At 41.3% G+C, this 16,968-nt stretch overlaps 1 protein-coding gene across 5 annotated transcripts in view; it reads left to right on the top strand.

Annotated features, from left to right (window-relative positions):
* Positions 1-16,968, top strand: part of LOC143031093 (5'-3' exoribonuclease 1-like) — a 169,705-nt gene that overhangs the window by 23,568 nt on the left and 129,169 nt on the right. For all 5 annotated transcript variants that reach the window (XM_076194513.1, XM_076194512.1, XM_076194516.1 and 2 more), the window contains 2 exons: positions 9,313-9,474; positions 16,490-16,657. In XM_076194513.1, the coding sequence (XP_076050628.1) occupies positions 9,313-9,474; positions 16,490-16,657 (330 nt within the window). The remainder of the gene's footprint in view (positions 1-9,312; positions 9,475-16,489; positions 16,658-16,968) is intronic.

Here is a 16,968-nt window from a genome sequence, read left to right as displayed (position 1 = left end):
GGAAAAGGAGAAGGAGTATAAGAAGTAGCTGAAGGAGGAGTTGGAGGGAGTGAAGGATAGAGTAGAGGTAAGTGTGGAGGAGGAATGGGGATGGTTCAAGGAGGGAGTCACAAAGTGTGCAAGGATGGTCTGTGGAACAAGGAGAGGAGGAAATAGAAGGTAGGGTAGTGAATGGTGGGATGAGGAAACAAAGAAGGTTGTAGAAGAGAAGAAGCAAGCTCTCACAGATTGGTTACAAAATAGGACAAGGGAGTCATGTGAGAGGTACAAAGAAAAGAAAAGAGAAGGAAAGCAAAAGGTAAAGGAGGCAAAGAGGAGAGCAGATGTGAAGTGGGGTAAGAGTATGACAGAAAATTTTGAAAGTAATGAAAAGATGTTTTGGAAAGAAATTAAGAGAGGAAGAGGAGGCAAATCAAGTAGAGAGGAAAAGGTAAAAGGTGCATATGGAGAGATGATAATGGAAGAGAAGGCAGTAAGGGGAAGATGGGCAGAATATTTTAGGAAGTTGCTAAATGTGAAGGAGGATATTGAGGGAAAGATAGTTGCAGTGGGAAATGCTAAGAAAATGACCGTGATGAGTGAGGAAAATTGAGGAGAAATAAGTAAGGATGAAGTGAAAGCAGTTGTTAAGATGATGAAAGCAGGTAAGGCACCTGGTCTGGATGGATGTCATGCAGAATGTCTAAAGATAGGAGGTACAGTGATGGTGGACTGGTTGGTGAGGTTATTTAATGTTTGCTGGAGAGAGGGTAGAGTGTCTGAGGACTGGAGGAGTGCCTGTATAGTTTCACTTTACAAGGGAAAAAGGGGACAAGTGTGAATGTAGTAGTTTCAGAGGGATTAGCTTGTTAAGTGTAGTTGGGAAGGCTTATGGGAGGATCTTGATTGAGAGAATTAGGAGAGGAACAGAAGGAGTAATTGGTGAGGAACAGTGTGGATTTAGGACAGGTAGAGGTTGTGTAGATCAGATCTTTGTGGTAAGACAAATATATGAGAAAGCTATAGGAAAGGGGAAGGATGTTTTTTGGGCTTACGATAGGGTAGACAAAAAGGCACTGTGGGAGGTTATGCAGATATTCGAGATAGGAGGAAAGCTTCTAGGAGCTGTCAAGAGTTTTTATGAGAGTAGTAGAGCTTGTGTCAGGATTAGAAATGGAGAGAGTGAGTGGTTTGTGGTAAAGGTGGGACTTCGTCAAGGATGCGTTATGTCACCCTGGCTGTTCAACTTATACATGGATGGGGTAGTGCGATAGGTAAATGCAAGGGTAGTGGGTCAGGGGTTGGAGATTAAAGAAAATGGAGAAAAGTGGGAAGTGAGCCAACTGTTGTTTGCTGACGACACTGCGCTTGTGGCAGGATCGGAAGAGGGACTGAGGAAGCTGGTGACAGAGTTTGGGAGAGTATGTGATAGAAGAAAGCTAAAGATAAATGTGGGTAAAAGTAAGGTGATGAGATGTAAAAGGGGTGAAAGTGGCAGTAGACTGGAAGTGAGCATTAAGGGAGATCAACTGGGGGAAGTGGATAGTTTTAGATACTTGGGTGCAAATGTGGCAGGAAAAGGTGGAGGTAGAATGTAGATTGAGAGAAGCGAGTAAATGCCTTGGTGGATTAAAGAGTGTAATGAGGAATAGACATTTGGGAATGGATGCTAAGAGGAGACTATGAAGGAGTGATTGTGCCAACAGCACTGTATGGGGCAGAAACATGGAACATGAGAGAGGAAGAGAGAGGGAGTTTGAATGTGTTTGAGATGAGGTGTCTGAGAAGTATGATGGGGTTTACTGGGCTAAATAGAGTGAGAAATGAGGAGAAGAACGGGGGTGGAAAGGGAGTTGGGAGATAGGGTTGATGAAAGAGTATTAGGATGGTTTGGACACATGGAAAGAATGAGTGAAGAAAGACTAAAAGAGGTATGGAAGGCAGATGTGGAGGGAGTGAACATGAGGGGACGTCCTAGGATGAGATGGATGGATGGGGTGAAGGGGGCTTTGGGGAAGAGGGGAATGTCTGTTGAGGAAGGACAGGAGAGGACAGAAGACGGGTGAATGGAGAATGGTTGTATATGGAAGATGTTGTGATGCATGAGGTGGAATGGGCGGGGGGGATCGGGGGTGAGGTAGTATGTGTGAGCAAAATTTGATGCAGCCCGAAGGGTTTTCTCCCCATCTTCTCCTTTTATGCATGGGGGGACGGAGAGGGGGGGGTCGCCGATTTAATGAAGTGGCCTTGCTATGGATTTGCTGTGTCTTGTGACACTGCTTCTGACCCAGGGCAGTGGACAAGGTGTGAGGATGACCCTTCATCCAGGAGGTGCTAAGATAAGAGGGAGGGTGGAGGGGTGTGGAGTGTATTCAGGGATGGAATGGGTGGAAATGATTTTATGCCTTTTTCTTTTTGGCTACCTCCCTTGTAAGGGGAAGAAGCCTTGGTATATGTATATATGTACTTGGGGTAGAGAAAAGGTGTAAATTATGTTCTTAAATAGATCATTATTATCCTCAGCAATTCATATGTACACCTAGAGGTCTCTTGATCCACTTATGTTGATTTTAAAGCTCAGGACATAAACCCACTTTAGGAATTGGTGATGTTTTATGTTCTGGGGGGGGGGCAAATTCCTGAAGTGGGGTTATGTCCTGGGATCAAATGCCTGCACAAGTGGTGGTTGGTAAGTGTTAGATTAAGAGACTTAGTGAATGGATTTTTGCCAAATCATTTTGTCCAGTTGAGGGGGTAAATGTAGTTGCTGAGAGAGTCTTGATGGACCCAGAGTCTGTGTAAAATCAGATGGTGTTAACTGGAAGAAAATCTGTAAAGGTCTAGAGCAGCATTTCTCAACCTTTTTACCCTTGCGTAACCTTTAAAATGAATTGCATGTCTCAAGGAACCCCTGCACAGAAAAAACAAACAAACACATGTACCATATCTTTCTCATTCTATTTTCATTGTAATAATAAGTTGGATAGGATGATGTCTATATTACATTATCAAGATAACCGAGAATATGTCGTGCGTGTTTAATTATACAGTAGTCCCTCAAATAACGCGGATTCAATCATACCCTGATTTTATTTCAAAACTATCTCAAATGTAGAGAATTGTTTTAAAATTTGTGCCGAGTTGGGCACGCATACGCACACACGCGGCAACATCGCAAACATTTGTGGTGACTGCTTTCTATTTTACCATATACAGTCGATCCTCATATAACGCGGTCATTATGTACACTGGGAACTGCTCAAACAAGGCTGTGGGGTGAGGGGAAAGCCGTGGGTGGCTGCCTGAGGTCACGTGTCAACCTCCGGGGCGTTACAATAAATCGCGTTATCCGAGGAACGACCGTATATATTTTTGTATTTTACTTATATTCATTTCATTTTATTTTATTATTATATTCCACTTTCCAATATTTCATTATTGCTGTTTTGTCTCACTTTGATCATTTATGTACTCGTAAAGTTAAGGTTGTTTGTTGGTTGCAATCCATTAGCGGTGCGCTTGATTCTACCTGTTCCTGCGACTTGTGCGGTGACCTATTCCCCAGTCTCTCACCATTCGTAGTGCTGGTCAATTGCTCTGGAAGTCGTGTTCATTACCCCTCCACGTGTTCTTTACATGGCACCGATACACTCCTCTAAGCCAACAAAGACAAAGATTCAAGGAAAGGCTGGAAAAATTGCTTAGCGAGAAAGGAAGTGTGTGACGTTATCAGAAAAAATCGTCATTTTGGACAAACTGAGAAGTGGTATGTCCTATGTATCATGTGTAATATAGCAATACATACATACATACATATGACAAGGCTTTTTCCCCCTTCCAAGGAAGGTAGCCAAAAAGGGAAAGGCATAAATACACTCCCACCCATTTCATCCCTAAATACACTCCACACCCCTCCCACCCTTCCTCTCATCTGAGCACCTCCTGGATGACGGGTCATCCCTGCACCCTGCCCACCGCCCTGGGTCAGAAGCAGTGTCGCAAGACACAGTACATCCACAGCAAGGCCGCTTCATTTAATCGGCGACCCCCCCTCTCCGTCCCCCTTTGCATATAAGGAGAGGACGGGGAGAAATCCCTTCGGGCTGCGTCAAAATTTACTCACACATACTAACCCACCCCCCCGCCCATTCCTCCTCATGCAGTCACAACATCATCCATATACAACCATTCTCCACTCACCTCTGTCTTCCGTCCTCTCCCTTCCTTCCTCAACAGACATTCCCCTCTTTCCCAAAGCCCCCTTCACCCCATCCATCCACCTCATCCTAGGACGTCCCCTCATGTTCACTCCCTCCACATCTGCCTTCCATACCTCTTTTACTAGTCTTTCTTCACTCATTCTTTCCATGTGTCCAAACCATCCTAATATTCTTTCATCAACCCTCTCTCCCAAAACCTTTTTCACCCCTGTTCTCCTCCTCACCTCCTCATTTCTCACTCTATCTAGCCTAGTAACCCCCACCATACTTCTCAGACACCTCATCTCAAACACATTCAACCTTCTTCTCTTATGTTCCACGTTTCTGCCCCATACAGTGCTGTTGGCACAATCACTCCTTCATACAGTCTCCTCTTCGCATCCATTCCGAAATGTCTATTTCTCATTACACTCTTTATAGCAATAGAAAATTGAATATCAATTTTGTAAATTAAAATGTATCACCGTAATATGCAATTTTGTGTGTGGAAATGAAAAACAAAAAAGGTGCTAAAACATATTATTGAAGTAACGAAGTCGTGTACGACGAATGGTACGCCATGTTTGTTGTGGTAGATGCTGACGTCGAAGATATGAAAGGATGATAAATTGGTCTAAGGTAAACTAAACTAACCTAACCTAACCGGTAAATCTTTAGTTGCGACCATGGGAGGAATAGAGCAATAGAAAATTAGATATTAATTTGTATACTCTGCAAGCTGAGAGAGTGGTTGAAAAGCCCGCCAACGTCTCTCACGACAACGAGAACAAGGACGAGCCAAATGACATCTAATTTACAGGTAATGATTTAATAAACACAGGTTAGATTAGTTTAGTTTAGTTTACCTTAGACGAATTTATCATCCTTTCATATCTTCGACGTCGGCATCTACCATAACAAACATGGCGTACCATTCGTCGTACACGACTTCGTTACTTAAAAAATATGTTTTAGCACCTTTCTTGTTTTTCATTTCCGCACACAAAACTGCATTTTACGGTGATACATTTTAATTTACAAAATTAATATTTAATTTTCTATTGCTATATTACTCCCATGGTCGAAACTAAAGATTTACCCCGGTATTTAATATGAAATATCAGCATACGTGGATTTGGTTATACGCGGTAATTTCAGGAACCTAACCCCCGCGTTATTCGAGGGACTACTGTATTATGTATATGAAATTACATAAAAAATCAAAAGTGCATTAGCTTATCTCACTTGTTCTCACAGAACTCTTAGGGACCTTTTGTGGAACCTTAGGGTTACAGGGAACCCTGGTTGAGAAACATTGGTCTAGAGCAGTGGTTCCCAAACTAGGGATGGCACGCCTCCCTAGATACAAGGGGGGTGTGAAGTCATCTGCTCAAAAATATTTGTTTAAGGGGACCCCCCGCCCAAAATCTTTTTTTCTGAAGGATCTTGCTGATTTTTTCTGTGTGATATCTAGGTCTGAGGAAACCTTCACAGCATGAGTTTTATTCAGATCTGACAAGTAGTTTTTTATTTTTTGATAAAAAACGTAAAAAATACCATATTTTTGGGCTTCTTTCAAATCCTATCTCTTCTTACAGTTTTTATTCGATGTCTTTCATTTTACAGCAAAAGAATCTTCTACATATATAAAAAAACAAAATAGATAGCTTTTTTTAATATCTGTTTAACGCCGAGGAAAAAAAATATAAAAAAAAATTATCGAAAAAAAAACAAAATTTTGACTTTGACACGTTATTAAAAAAATTATTTAACATATGCAAAAAAACTCTATTTTATTTTTTGTCATTTATCTAGCTATTAATAGAGACCTCATATGCAAAAATCGGTTGAAAATTGAGGGAGGAGATAGACTTTGAGTATCAAAAACTTACATTTTTCAGAAATGAGTGTTAAAGTTTTTTTTTTCCTTAGTTTGACTAAATTTTACATTGGACCTCCTAAGACCCATTGAAAACAGGTTCCATTGTATTTTCGTGATGATTTTGCATCTTTCAAGTACCCTCCTACAGTGTAGGATATTATTCACTCAAAGTGAGGGTCTCATAAGCTGCCACCTCACTCTTTGTCGCAAAGTTTGAGTTCTTGGTCTAGAATGACCCAGCAAGGTAGTCTGATTGCTGGGATTCAGCTCTCTTTCTTTTCTTGGGTTTCCTTTCTGGTGTTGGAACAGGCTCTTGCTGCATCAGGGACATCACTGTGAGGTTTGAGACTCTAAACCCAAGGTGTTGCAACAAGGAGGCATCCTTGTAGCCACTTGTTAGCAAACAGTTGTTTGTGTAGAGACAACTTGTCTGATATAGGTGTAGAGGACAGAGGATCAGGTGCTGAGGATGTGGATGTAGATGGAAGGGAGAGAGGTGCTGGAGGGAGTACTAGTGGTGGTGGCGGAGGTGGTGATAACAAAGTTGATGCTGGGGTTCTTTCTTTCTCCCCTTGAGTTGCTAATGTAGACGTTCTTATCTTCTGCAAGTGTGCCTTTTGTTTGGATAGCTTAGGCATGGCTAATATCTTCAAATATCTCTTCACTGAAAAATATATGCGAATTTTACATGGCAAATTAGTGAATGCGGCAAGTTAACATGTACATTTCCTGTACTTTGTAAGGCTCAGGCCACTGCCAGTCATACAGGCTGAACTTCACACCACATACTCACGTGTATACCAGACGTAAGAGAAAACTTTATGAGTGTATCAAACGCAAAAAAATAGGGTAAAATATGGTCAAAACGTATGTAAACAATGGTCGTGCGCAGCATGTGGCTACCGGGGGGAGGGAGGGTAGGCCCTTTAAACCCTTTAAAAATGGTGGTATGATAAAAACACTTTACCAGCATTTAGAGCAAGATCCCTACTATGTATTTATGCAATAAAAAAAAAAAAAAATTGAATTTTTCTTAAATCTGGGGGCGGGGGGTCCCCTTAATTAGAATGATAGAATAATTCAAAGAACAAATATCTGCCATTACATACATGCAAAGTATAACTACAGCAGTCACTCCAACCCGTTTTCTATTAAGCTAGTCCTCCTTACATGTTTTGGACACATCACTGATACCAACCACAATTTGCTAATGTTCAAACTTTTTTTTTCTCTCCCTTTGAACCAAATGTTTCGTTTTTAGTTACTTAGAAAAATGTCCCTGTAATGTACTATTATTTGTTTGAGTGGCTTTCATTATTAATATTTAATACAAACAGAAATCTGTTTCCCTGAACAATGCTAAGAAATAAATGCAAGAATCATTTCACATGAACAAAAGAGGGAGTGGGGGCGTGCGGGTCTATTGGAAGCAAAATGGGTAATGGCGTCAGGTAAGATAGTTTGGGAACCACTGCTCTAGAGTGAAGGGAGTAATTTTTTAAAGTACTGTAGTTCACTTGTTAACCTCTTCAGTACAAATCAAATACTAGCGGGCACATTAGGCTGCCTGATGTATGATGTTGCATCATAATATGCATATTATGAAATATAAAGTTTCAGCTGATATACTTGTTCTCTTTCACTCTGAATATTAATAACCACAGAAAATAAGATCAAGCATGTTCACAGAATACAGGGGTCACTCATCTACAACTACAAAATAAATTTACACTAAACCCTCGATATAACGGACGATATGGGGACAAGGGTCTGTCATTATATCCTGAGATCCATTATATCCGATGGAAATACTGGACAGATCCATTGTATCCTGAAGTTTGTCCATTATTAGAAATTAGTAGGATTAGAAAATACAGTAAACCCTCGATATAACGGACGATATGAGGACAAGGGTCTGTCGTTACATCAGAAGATCCGTTATAACTGAGGATCCCTTGCTAGAACGGATGAAAATCCGTTATAGCAAGGGTTTGTCCGGTCAGATTTTTTTGTCTCTTATACTCAATATCCAGTATGTCAAGATCCATTATATTGAGGGTTTACTGTAATCAGGATGCTGACACCTGCATCCTCTTATGCACACTCATGCCTTGTGATGCCTGTATAGACATCATTATATTCTAGGATCTTTTAACATGACTGCGTTCTTAAGATCTAATTTGTGTGGACGTACCTATTTGTGCAAACCCGAACTTAGTATCGTGAGGTAGAGTGAGTTACTTGGAAGAATTTGAATTTGAATTTATTGCAGGAGTGATGTGGGTCTTTTAACCACTTCAGTACGACTCAGTTTCTCGTGTGCGACACTGGCTGCCATATGTAAATTGTACCACACTACTCACATTATAAAATATAAAGTCACTGCCATATTACTTGTTCTCTTTTACCCTGAATAATACAAATGGAAAGAATGAGTGAAGAAAGACTATTAAAAGAAGGCAAATGTGGAGGGAGTGAACATGAGGGGTCAGCCTAGGATGAGATGGATGGATGGGGTGAAAAGGGACTTTGGGAAAGAGGGGAATATCTGTTGAGGAAGAACGGGAGAGGACAGAAGATAGGGGTGAATGGAGAAGGGTTGTGTATGGATGATGCTGTGATGCATGAGGTGGAATGGGTGGGGATGGGGGGGAGGGAGATGTATGAAAAATAATTTGACGCAGCCTGAAGGGATTTCTCCCCGTCTTCTCCTTTTCTGTATGACGGGACGGAGAGGTGGGTTGCCGATTTAATGAAGTGGCCTTGCTATGGATGTGCTGTGTCTTGTGACACTGCTTCTGGCCCAGGGCAGTGGACGAGATGCAGGGATGACCCATCATCCAGGAGGTGCCAAGATAAGAGGGAGGGTGAAGGGAGTGGAGTGTATTAGAGATGGAATGGGTGGGAATGGTTTTTATGGCTTTAATTTTTGGCTACCTCCCTTATAAGGGGGGAAAAAAGGCTTTGGTATTTGTATGTATGTAATGATAAACACAGAAACATAATTGAACCAGTTCACAGAATCTGGGGGGCTAACTCATGTACAACTACAAAAAAAATATAATTAAGATGCTGACGCTGCTGGCATCCTCACATACCAACTTGTGCCTCATAACACCTTCATAGGCATCATCGTACGGAAGTGGTTAATTACATCATGGAATCCTTGCGTATAATTTATTTTTAACTTGTGGAAGACTGTTACTTCATGCCTTGAATATAAGTGACTTTGAATTTGCTTACTTTGTACAGGACTGTAAAACAGTGGTTATAATGCCGTTCATTGATGAGAAGGTACTGTTAGAAGCCATGAAGCCATGTAATGAGAAACTCATAGAGGATGAACTGCAACGTAACCAGCACCGGCCCATGTACATCTACGAGTTCACCCCACAGAATTTGGGCGAGTTTAAGGTGAGGCAACATTAGAATGCATTTGTATAGAGGAACATTTTCTCTCTCTCTCTCTCTCTCTCTCTCTCTCTCTCTCTCTCTCTCTCCCTCTCTCTCTCTCCCTCTCTCTCTCTCTCTCTCTCTCTCTCTCTCTCTCTCTCTCTCTCTCTCTCTCTCTCTCTCTCTCTCTCTCTCTCCCCCCCCCCTTCAGACATGATTATTGCCCATGAATGAACCTTCTAAAGAAGGTAGATTGGTCAGTATGTGCATTAGGGGTTTGATCAATTAGTCCATTGCCCCAGGTCTGTTGCAGGAGACCCAGGTCTCCCAGGTAACTGGCAGCAGCCACTGGATTGACCCACAAGTCATTCAAGGAAGCTGTGTCTATGTCCGGGTATGGCTAGTGTGTGTCGGGCAGTGTAGACTGAGGTGTTCTATGTCTTTTGTGAGATGGCTGCATCTGGGGGCAGCTTTGAATCTGTGGGCACTCTTAAGTCTGTGTTGGTATTGATTCAGTAGTGGATGGTGACTTGAGTATGGTTGTGCTAGTGGGGTTCTTGCATCTCATGGTTGGGTTTTTTCTATTACTGTCTGGAATTTATTTATTTATTATTTTATTTATTTATTTATAATTATTTATTTTGTTTATTTTATCTTATTTTTATTTATTATTTATTTATTCATTTTTTTTTTTTTTTTAGAGTAGCAAGTTTGGTGGTGGTCCTTCTTGAATTGCAGATTTTATGATCTGAGTGTGTTTGTCTTCTTTTTCCTTTATTTTTATTATTATTATTTTTTATTTATTTATTACCCCATCTGGGGTATTGGCTGCTTGTTATTGTGGCAAAGTAGCATGCAGTTGATACTTTAGGGTCTATATGGGGTGCCCCTACGGACCAGAGCCACACGTCATTTTGTCTATGATAGAGGAAAACTCTGTTCATAGAGAAATGATGACACTTTTATACTACGACTGTCCCTCCGATATGCTGTCCCCCAACCTCTTGTTGTTGTCCTGTACCATTTCTCTGAGTATTCTTTTTCTGTGATGGGGGAATTCCCTGTGGTGGGGGAAAAGAATACTGCCACCAAATATTCCCACTTGGATCGTAAGAGGCAAGAAGAAAGAGACGGGGATTGGGACTAGGCATCCTTCTCCTTGTAGCTCCACAGGGGACATACCTAAACAAAAAAGAGAAGGCATAAGAGGGTCTGGAAATTCTCGGACCAGCACCCTAAGCTTTGGGTCTTTTTAATGTATGTGGATGTGGTACAGATGAGAGTAAAAGGGAAGAGATAGGTAGTATGTTTGTGAGAAGAAAGATGGAAGTGTTGGCTTTGAGTGAAACTAAGTTGAAAGGGAAGGGTGAGTGTAAGTTTGGGAGTGTAAGTGGGAGGTTATCAGGAGTGAAGAGAGGGCGAGGGAGGGAAGGGGTGGCTATTCTAGTAAGTGAAGAGATAGGTATGTGGGTAGTGGAGTGGAGGGAGGTTTCCTCTAGGATAATGTGGATGATGAAACTGGGAAAGGAGATGTGGGTCTTTGTAAGTGCATATGGGCCTGGCAGTGAGAAGAGTGTAGAAGAAAGGGAGGCTTTTTGGATAGATCTAAATGAGTGCATAGAGGATTTAGGGAGAAATGTCAATGTAATAGTACTGGGAGACCTTAATGCTAGTGTAGGAAATGGTCCAATTGATGGAGTTATTGGGAAATGTGGAGTTCCAGGAAAGAATCGTAGTGGAGAGTTGATGGTGGAAATGTGTCTAGAAAGAGAGTTGATGATAGCAAATACAGTGTTTTGGAAGAAAGTCAAGCACAAGTACACATGGGAGAGGGTGGTGGAGGGAAGGGTTGTAGATAGAGTGCTAATGGATTATGTAGTGGTGAATAGGATTATGATAGGAAGAATTAAGGATGTACATGTGCTAAGGGGAGAGGGTGGGGGAATATCAGATCATTTTTTGATGAAAGGTAAGTTGAGAGTGGAGGATAGATGGAGAAAGAGGAAAGGGACAAAAGGTAGGGAGGTGCTTAGAGTGAACTCTTTAAATGAAAAGGAAAAGGAGAAAGAGTACGGAAAGAAGCTGAAGGAGGAGTGGGAGGGAGTAAAGGATAGAGTAGAGCTGGGTGTGGAGGAGGAATGGGGATGGTTCAAGGAGGGAGTCATAAAGTGTGCAAGGATGGTGTGTGGAACAAGAAGGATAGGGGGAAATAGAAGAAAGGGTAGTGAATGGTGGGATGAGGAAACAAAGAAGGTTGTAGAAGAGAAGAAGAGAGCTTTCTCAGGTTGGTTACAAAATAGGATGAGGAAGTAATATGAGAGGTACAAAGAAAAGAAAAGAGAAGGAAAGCAAAAGGTAACGGTTGCAAAGAGGAGAGCAGATGTGAAATGGGGTAAGAGTATGACAGAAAATTTTGAAAGTAATAAAAAGATGTTTTGGAAAGAAATAGAGAGGAAGAGGAGGCAAATCAATTAGAGAAGAAAAGGTAAAAGGTGCATATGGAGAGATGATAATGGAAGAGAAGGCAGTAAGGGGAAGATTAGCAGAATATTTTAGGGAGTTGCTAAATGTGAAGTAGGATAGGGAAGGAAAGATAGCTGCAGTGGGAAGTGCGAAGAAAATGAGTGATGAATGAGGAGAATGGAGGAGAAATAAGGAAGGATGAGGTGAAGGCAGTTGTTAAGATAATGAAAGCAGGTAAGGAACCTGGTCTGGATGGATGCCATGCAGAATGTCTAAAGAGAGGAGGTACAGTGATGGTGAACTGGCTGGTGAGGTTATTTAATGTTTGCTGGAGAGAGGGTAGAGTGCCGGAGGACTGGAGGAGTGCCTGTATAGTTCCTCTTTACAAGGGAAAAGGGGACAAGTGTGAATGTAGTAGTTTCAGAGGGATTAACTTGTTAAGTGTAGTTGGGAAGGCTTATGGGAGGATCTTGATTGAGAGGACTAGGAGAGGAACAGGAGTAATTGTTGAGGAACAGTGTGGATTTAGGACAGGTAGAGGTTGTGTAGATCAGATCTTTGTGGTAAGACAGATATGTGAGAAAGCTATAGGAAAGGGGAAGGATGTTTTTTGGGCTTTTATGGATCTGGAAAAGGCTTATGATAGGGTAGACAAAAAGGCACTATGGGAGGTTATGCAGATATACGGGATAGGAGGAAAGTTTCTAGGAGCTGTCAAGAGTTTTTATGAGAGTAGTAGAGCTTGTGTCAGGATTGGAAATGGAGAGTGAGTGGTTCAAGGTAAAGGTGGGACTTCGTCAAGGATGCGTTATGTCGCCCTGGCTGTTCAACTTATACATGGATGGTGTAGTGTGAGAGGTAAATGTAAGGGTAGTGGATCAGGGATTGGAGATGGTTAAAGAAAATGGAGGAAAGTGGGAGGTGAGCCAGCTGTTGTTTGCTGACGACACTGCGCTTGTGGCAGGATTGGAGGAGGGATTGAGGAAGTTGGTGACAGAGTTTGGGAGAGTATGTGATAGAAGAAAGCTGAAGATAAATGTGGGTAAAAGTAAGGTGATGAGATGTACAAGGGGTGAAAGTGGCAGTAGACTAGAAGTGAGCATTAAGGGAGAGCAACTGGAGGAAGTGGATAGTTTTAGATACTTGGGTGCAAATGTGGCAGGAAAAGGTGGAGTGAAGGTGGAGGTAGAATGTAGATTGAGAGAAGCAAGTAAATGCCTTGGTGGATTAAAGAGTGTAATGAGGAATAGACATTTGGGAATGGACACTAAGAGGAGACTGTATGAAGGAGTGACTGTGCCAACAGCACTGTATGGGGCAGAAACATGGAACATGAGAGAGGAAGAGAGAAGGAGTTTGAATGTGTATGAGATGAGGTGTCTGAGAAGTATGATGGGGGTTACTAGGCTAGATAAAGTGAGAAATGAGGAGGTGAGGAGGAGAACAGTGGTGGAAAGGGAGTTGGGAGATAGGGTTGATGAAAGAGTATTAGGATGGTTTGGACACTTGGAAAGAGTGAGTGAAGAAAGACTAGTAAAAGAGGTATGGAAGGCAGATGTGGAGGGAGTGAACATGAGGGGACATCCTAGGATGAGATGGATGGATGGGGTGAAGGGGGCTTTGGGGAAGAGGGGAATGTCTGTTGAGGAAGGACGAGAGAGGACAGAAGACAGGGGTGAATGGAGAATGGTTGTATATGGATGATGGTGTGATTGCATGAGGTGGAATGGGCGGGGGCGGGTGGGGTTGAGGTAGTATGTGTGAGCAAAATTTGACGCAGATTTAATGAAGCGGCCTTGCTGTGGATGTGCTGTGTCTTGCGACACTGCTTCTGACCCAAGGCAGTGGACAAGGTGCAGGGATGACCCGTCATCCAGGAGGTGTTCAGATGAGAAGGAGGGTGGAGGGGTGTGGAGTGTATTCAGGGATGGAATGGGTGGGAATGATTTTATGCCTTTTCCTTTTTGGCTACCTCCCTTGTAAGGGGGAAAAAGCCTTGGTATATATATATGTATGCACAAATTTCACAAGTCACACGCGAATCACAAATATGTGAATTTGACCATCCTATTGACTGGAAAAATGCTTCAAAAATTATACAATGTAAGAATATAACAGAAAGAAATATCATAGAGTCAGGAATTATCAAATGCAATTATGACCAACTCATTAATAATAGTTTAGGATTATATAAATTAGATCCATATATTGTCAGTAATATAAATAGTACATATTTTAAAAGTTAATGTAATAATAATATGTTTCTATGACCTCACCGAGTGACCCAACCTGAGCTTTCAGGCTTCGGAGAGGAGGGTAAATGTCTCTCTTGTCCTACTTATACTCTGTACCTCCATTTTTTGTTCTCATCTTTCTGTACTTCTTGATAATGTGAATATATCACGAAAGCGCTCGGACTCCGTGTGTTTTTCCTTTTCCTAGTGGACTCTGCATATATATATGTATGTATATTATTATTATTATTTTTTTTTCTTTTCTTTTCTATTTAATTGATTGTGCTTGTGATGTAATGAAATGGAAGAGCAATGTTGGAGGCTCTTTGACACTGTGCATATTGTTTTCACGTTGTCTTCTTTATGGAGAATTTTTGTTCATGCCAATGTTCTGTTGGGTTGCATTTGGAGTATTGTGTTAATATTCATAAAGTTTTATTTTGTACATTGTAATATTGGATGATAGGTGATGTAATGTATGTCCTTTTCTTGGGTTGGTGTCGATGAAAATACTATCCGTTTTCTCCCTGGATGTCGTAAGAGGTGACTAAAGGAGATAGAAAGGGTGAGGCGAGGAGCCTTCTCTTCTGAAAGAGAATTTGCTGAAGAAATGACGTTGGAAGATTTTTTATTTGATAATGGTTTGTGCCATGTGTATTGAAAGTGTTTTATTTTTATATTATTTATTTATTATTTCCCCCATCTGGGGCATTGGCTGCATGTTATTGTGGAGTTAAAAGCTACTCAGTAGCATGTAGCTGATACTTTCATGTCTATATGGGGTGCCCCTATGGACCAGAGCCACACATCTGTTATGCTGTCCCCCTACTCTTAATACTTTCCTGTGCCACTTCTCTGAATATTCATTTCCTTTTTCGTCGAACCCTATGGTAAGGGAGAAAGGATGCTACCATCAAGTGTTCCCAATTGAGTAGTAAAAGGCAATAAGAATGAGACGGTGATTAGGACTAGACATCCCACTACTCTCTGTAGCCCCAAAGGGTACATTAAAAAAAAAAAAAATGAAAAAAAAAAAAAAACAATGGCTTAAGAGGGTCTGGGAGGAGTTTTCCAACCAGTACCCTAAGGTTTGGGTCCTTTAATATATGTGGATGTGGTACAGATGAGAGTAAAAGGGAAGAGATAGGCAGTATGTTTGTGAGAAAAAAGATGGATGTGTTGGCTTTGAGTGAAATCAAGTTGAAAGGGAGGGATGAGTTTGAGTTTGGGAGTGTAGTTAGGGTGTCAGGAGTGGAGAGAGGGTGTGTCTATAGTAGTAAGTGAAGAAATAGTTAAGTGTATGGTGAAGTAGAAGGAGGTTTCTTCAAGGTTTATGTGGATGAAGGTGAAGCTGGTAAGGGAGACGTAGGTATTTGTAAGTGCATATGGGCCTGGTAGTGAGAAGAGCATAGTGGAAAGGGAGGCTTTTTGGATAGATTCAATTGAGTGCATAGAGGGTTTAGGGAGAAATGGTGGTGTAGTGGTATCGGGAGATCTCAATGCTAGGGTAGGAGGTGAACCAGTAGACAGAATGGTTGGGAAGTGTGAAGCTCCAGGAAAAAATCGTAGTGGAGAGATGATGGTGGATGTGTCTAGAGAGTTGATGATGGCAAATACAGTGTTTAGGAGAGGGTGATAGATGGAAGGGTGGTAGATAGGGCTTTAATGGACTATATAGTGGTAACCAGGAGAAGAATAGGAAGAGTTTTGGGTGTACATGTTCTAAAGGGAGAGAGTGGGGGAATATCAGATAATTTTTTTATGGAAGGTAAGTTGAGAATGGAGTGTAGATGGAGAAAGGGGAAAAGGACAGAAGGTAGGAAGGCCCTTAGAGTAGAGTAAACTGCTTAAATGAGAAAGAAAAGGAAAAGGAGTACAAGAATCTGAGAGAAGAGTGGGAGGGAGTGAAGGAAAGAGTAGAACTAGGAGTGGAGGAGGAATGGGGATGGTTCAAGGAGGGAGTCACAAGGTGTGCAAAGATGGTGTGTGGAACAAGGAGGACGGGTGGAAATGGAAGGGTAGTGAATGGTGGGATGAGGAAGCAAAGAAGGTTGTAGAAAAAGAAGAAACAAGCATTCACAGATTGGTTACAAAATAGGACGAGGGAGTCATATGAGAGGTACAAAGAAAAGAAAAGAGAAGTAAAGCAAAAGGTAAAGGTTGCAAAGAGGAGAGTAGATGTGAATTGGGGTAAGAGTATGACGGAAATTTTTGACATTGGCTACCTCCCTTGTAAAGGAGAATAAACCATTGGTATATGTATGTTTGCTTGTATTTACTTATTATCATTGTAAATAGTTATTAATTCATTTTTTTATTTATTTATTTATGTTTTTCAGGCCCCGGAGTATTTCCCCAGCATTGCTGTTAACCATGCTCAAGTGACACACGTGTATCGTGACGAATGGATGATACCGTCACACAGGTTTATCAAAGGACTGGCAAGTGGTGTGCGCATGGACCTCTATTTTGCTGGTTTTCCAACGCTCAAGCATCTTCCCCATACGGTTTGTGACTCGTACTCTCACAATGTATTTTATTTATTCATTTATTTGTGTTGTTTCTGTTATAATGTAACAAGGAACTAAGAAGGGAGATGAGTGATGGAAGTAGGATGAATGAGCTGGCTACCTCACTTGTAAAGGGGAAAACCTATTTATGTATATATATATATTTATATATATATATATATATATATATATATATATATATATAAATATGTGAATATATATATACATACATACATACATACATATATCAAAGGCTTTTTCCGTCTTACAAGGGAGTTAGCCAGAGTCAAAGGCATAAATCCACTCCC

Source organism: Oratosquilla oratoria, chromosome 12 (assembly GCF_046742065.1).
Source record: "Oratosquilla oratoria isolate Oo_2021 chromosome 12, ASM4674206v1, whole genome shotgun sequence".
In the NCBI taxonomy this organism is placed as follows: Eukaryota; Metazoa; Arthropoda; class Malacostraca; order Stomatopoda; family Squillidae; genus Oratosquilla; species Oratosquilla oratoria.
The sequence above is the reverse complement of the archived record's forward strand: the minus strand, read 5'-3'. Positions and strand labels throughout refer to the sequence as shown.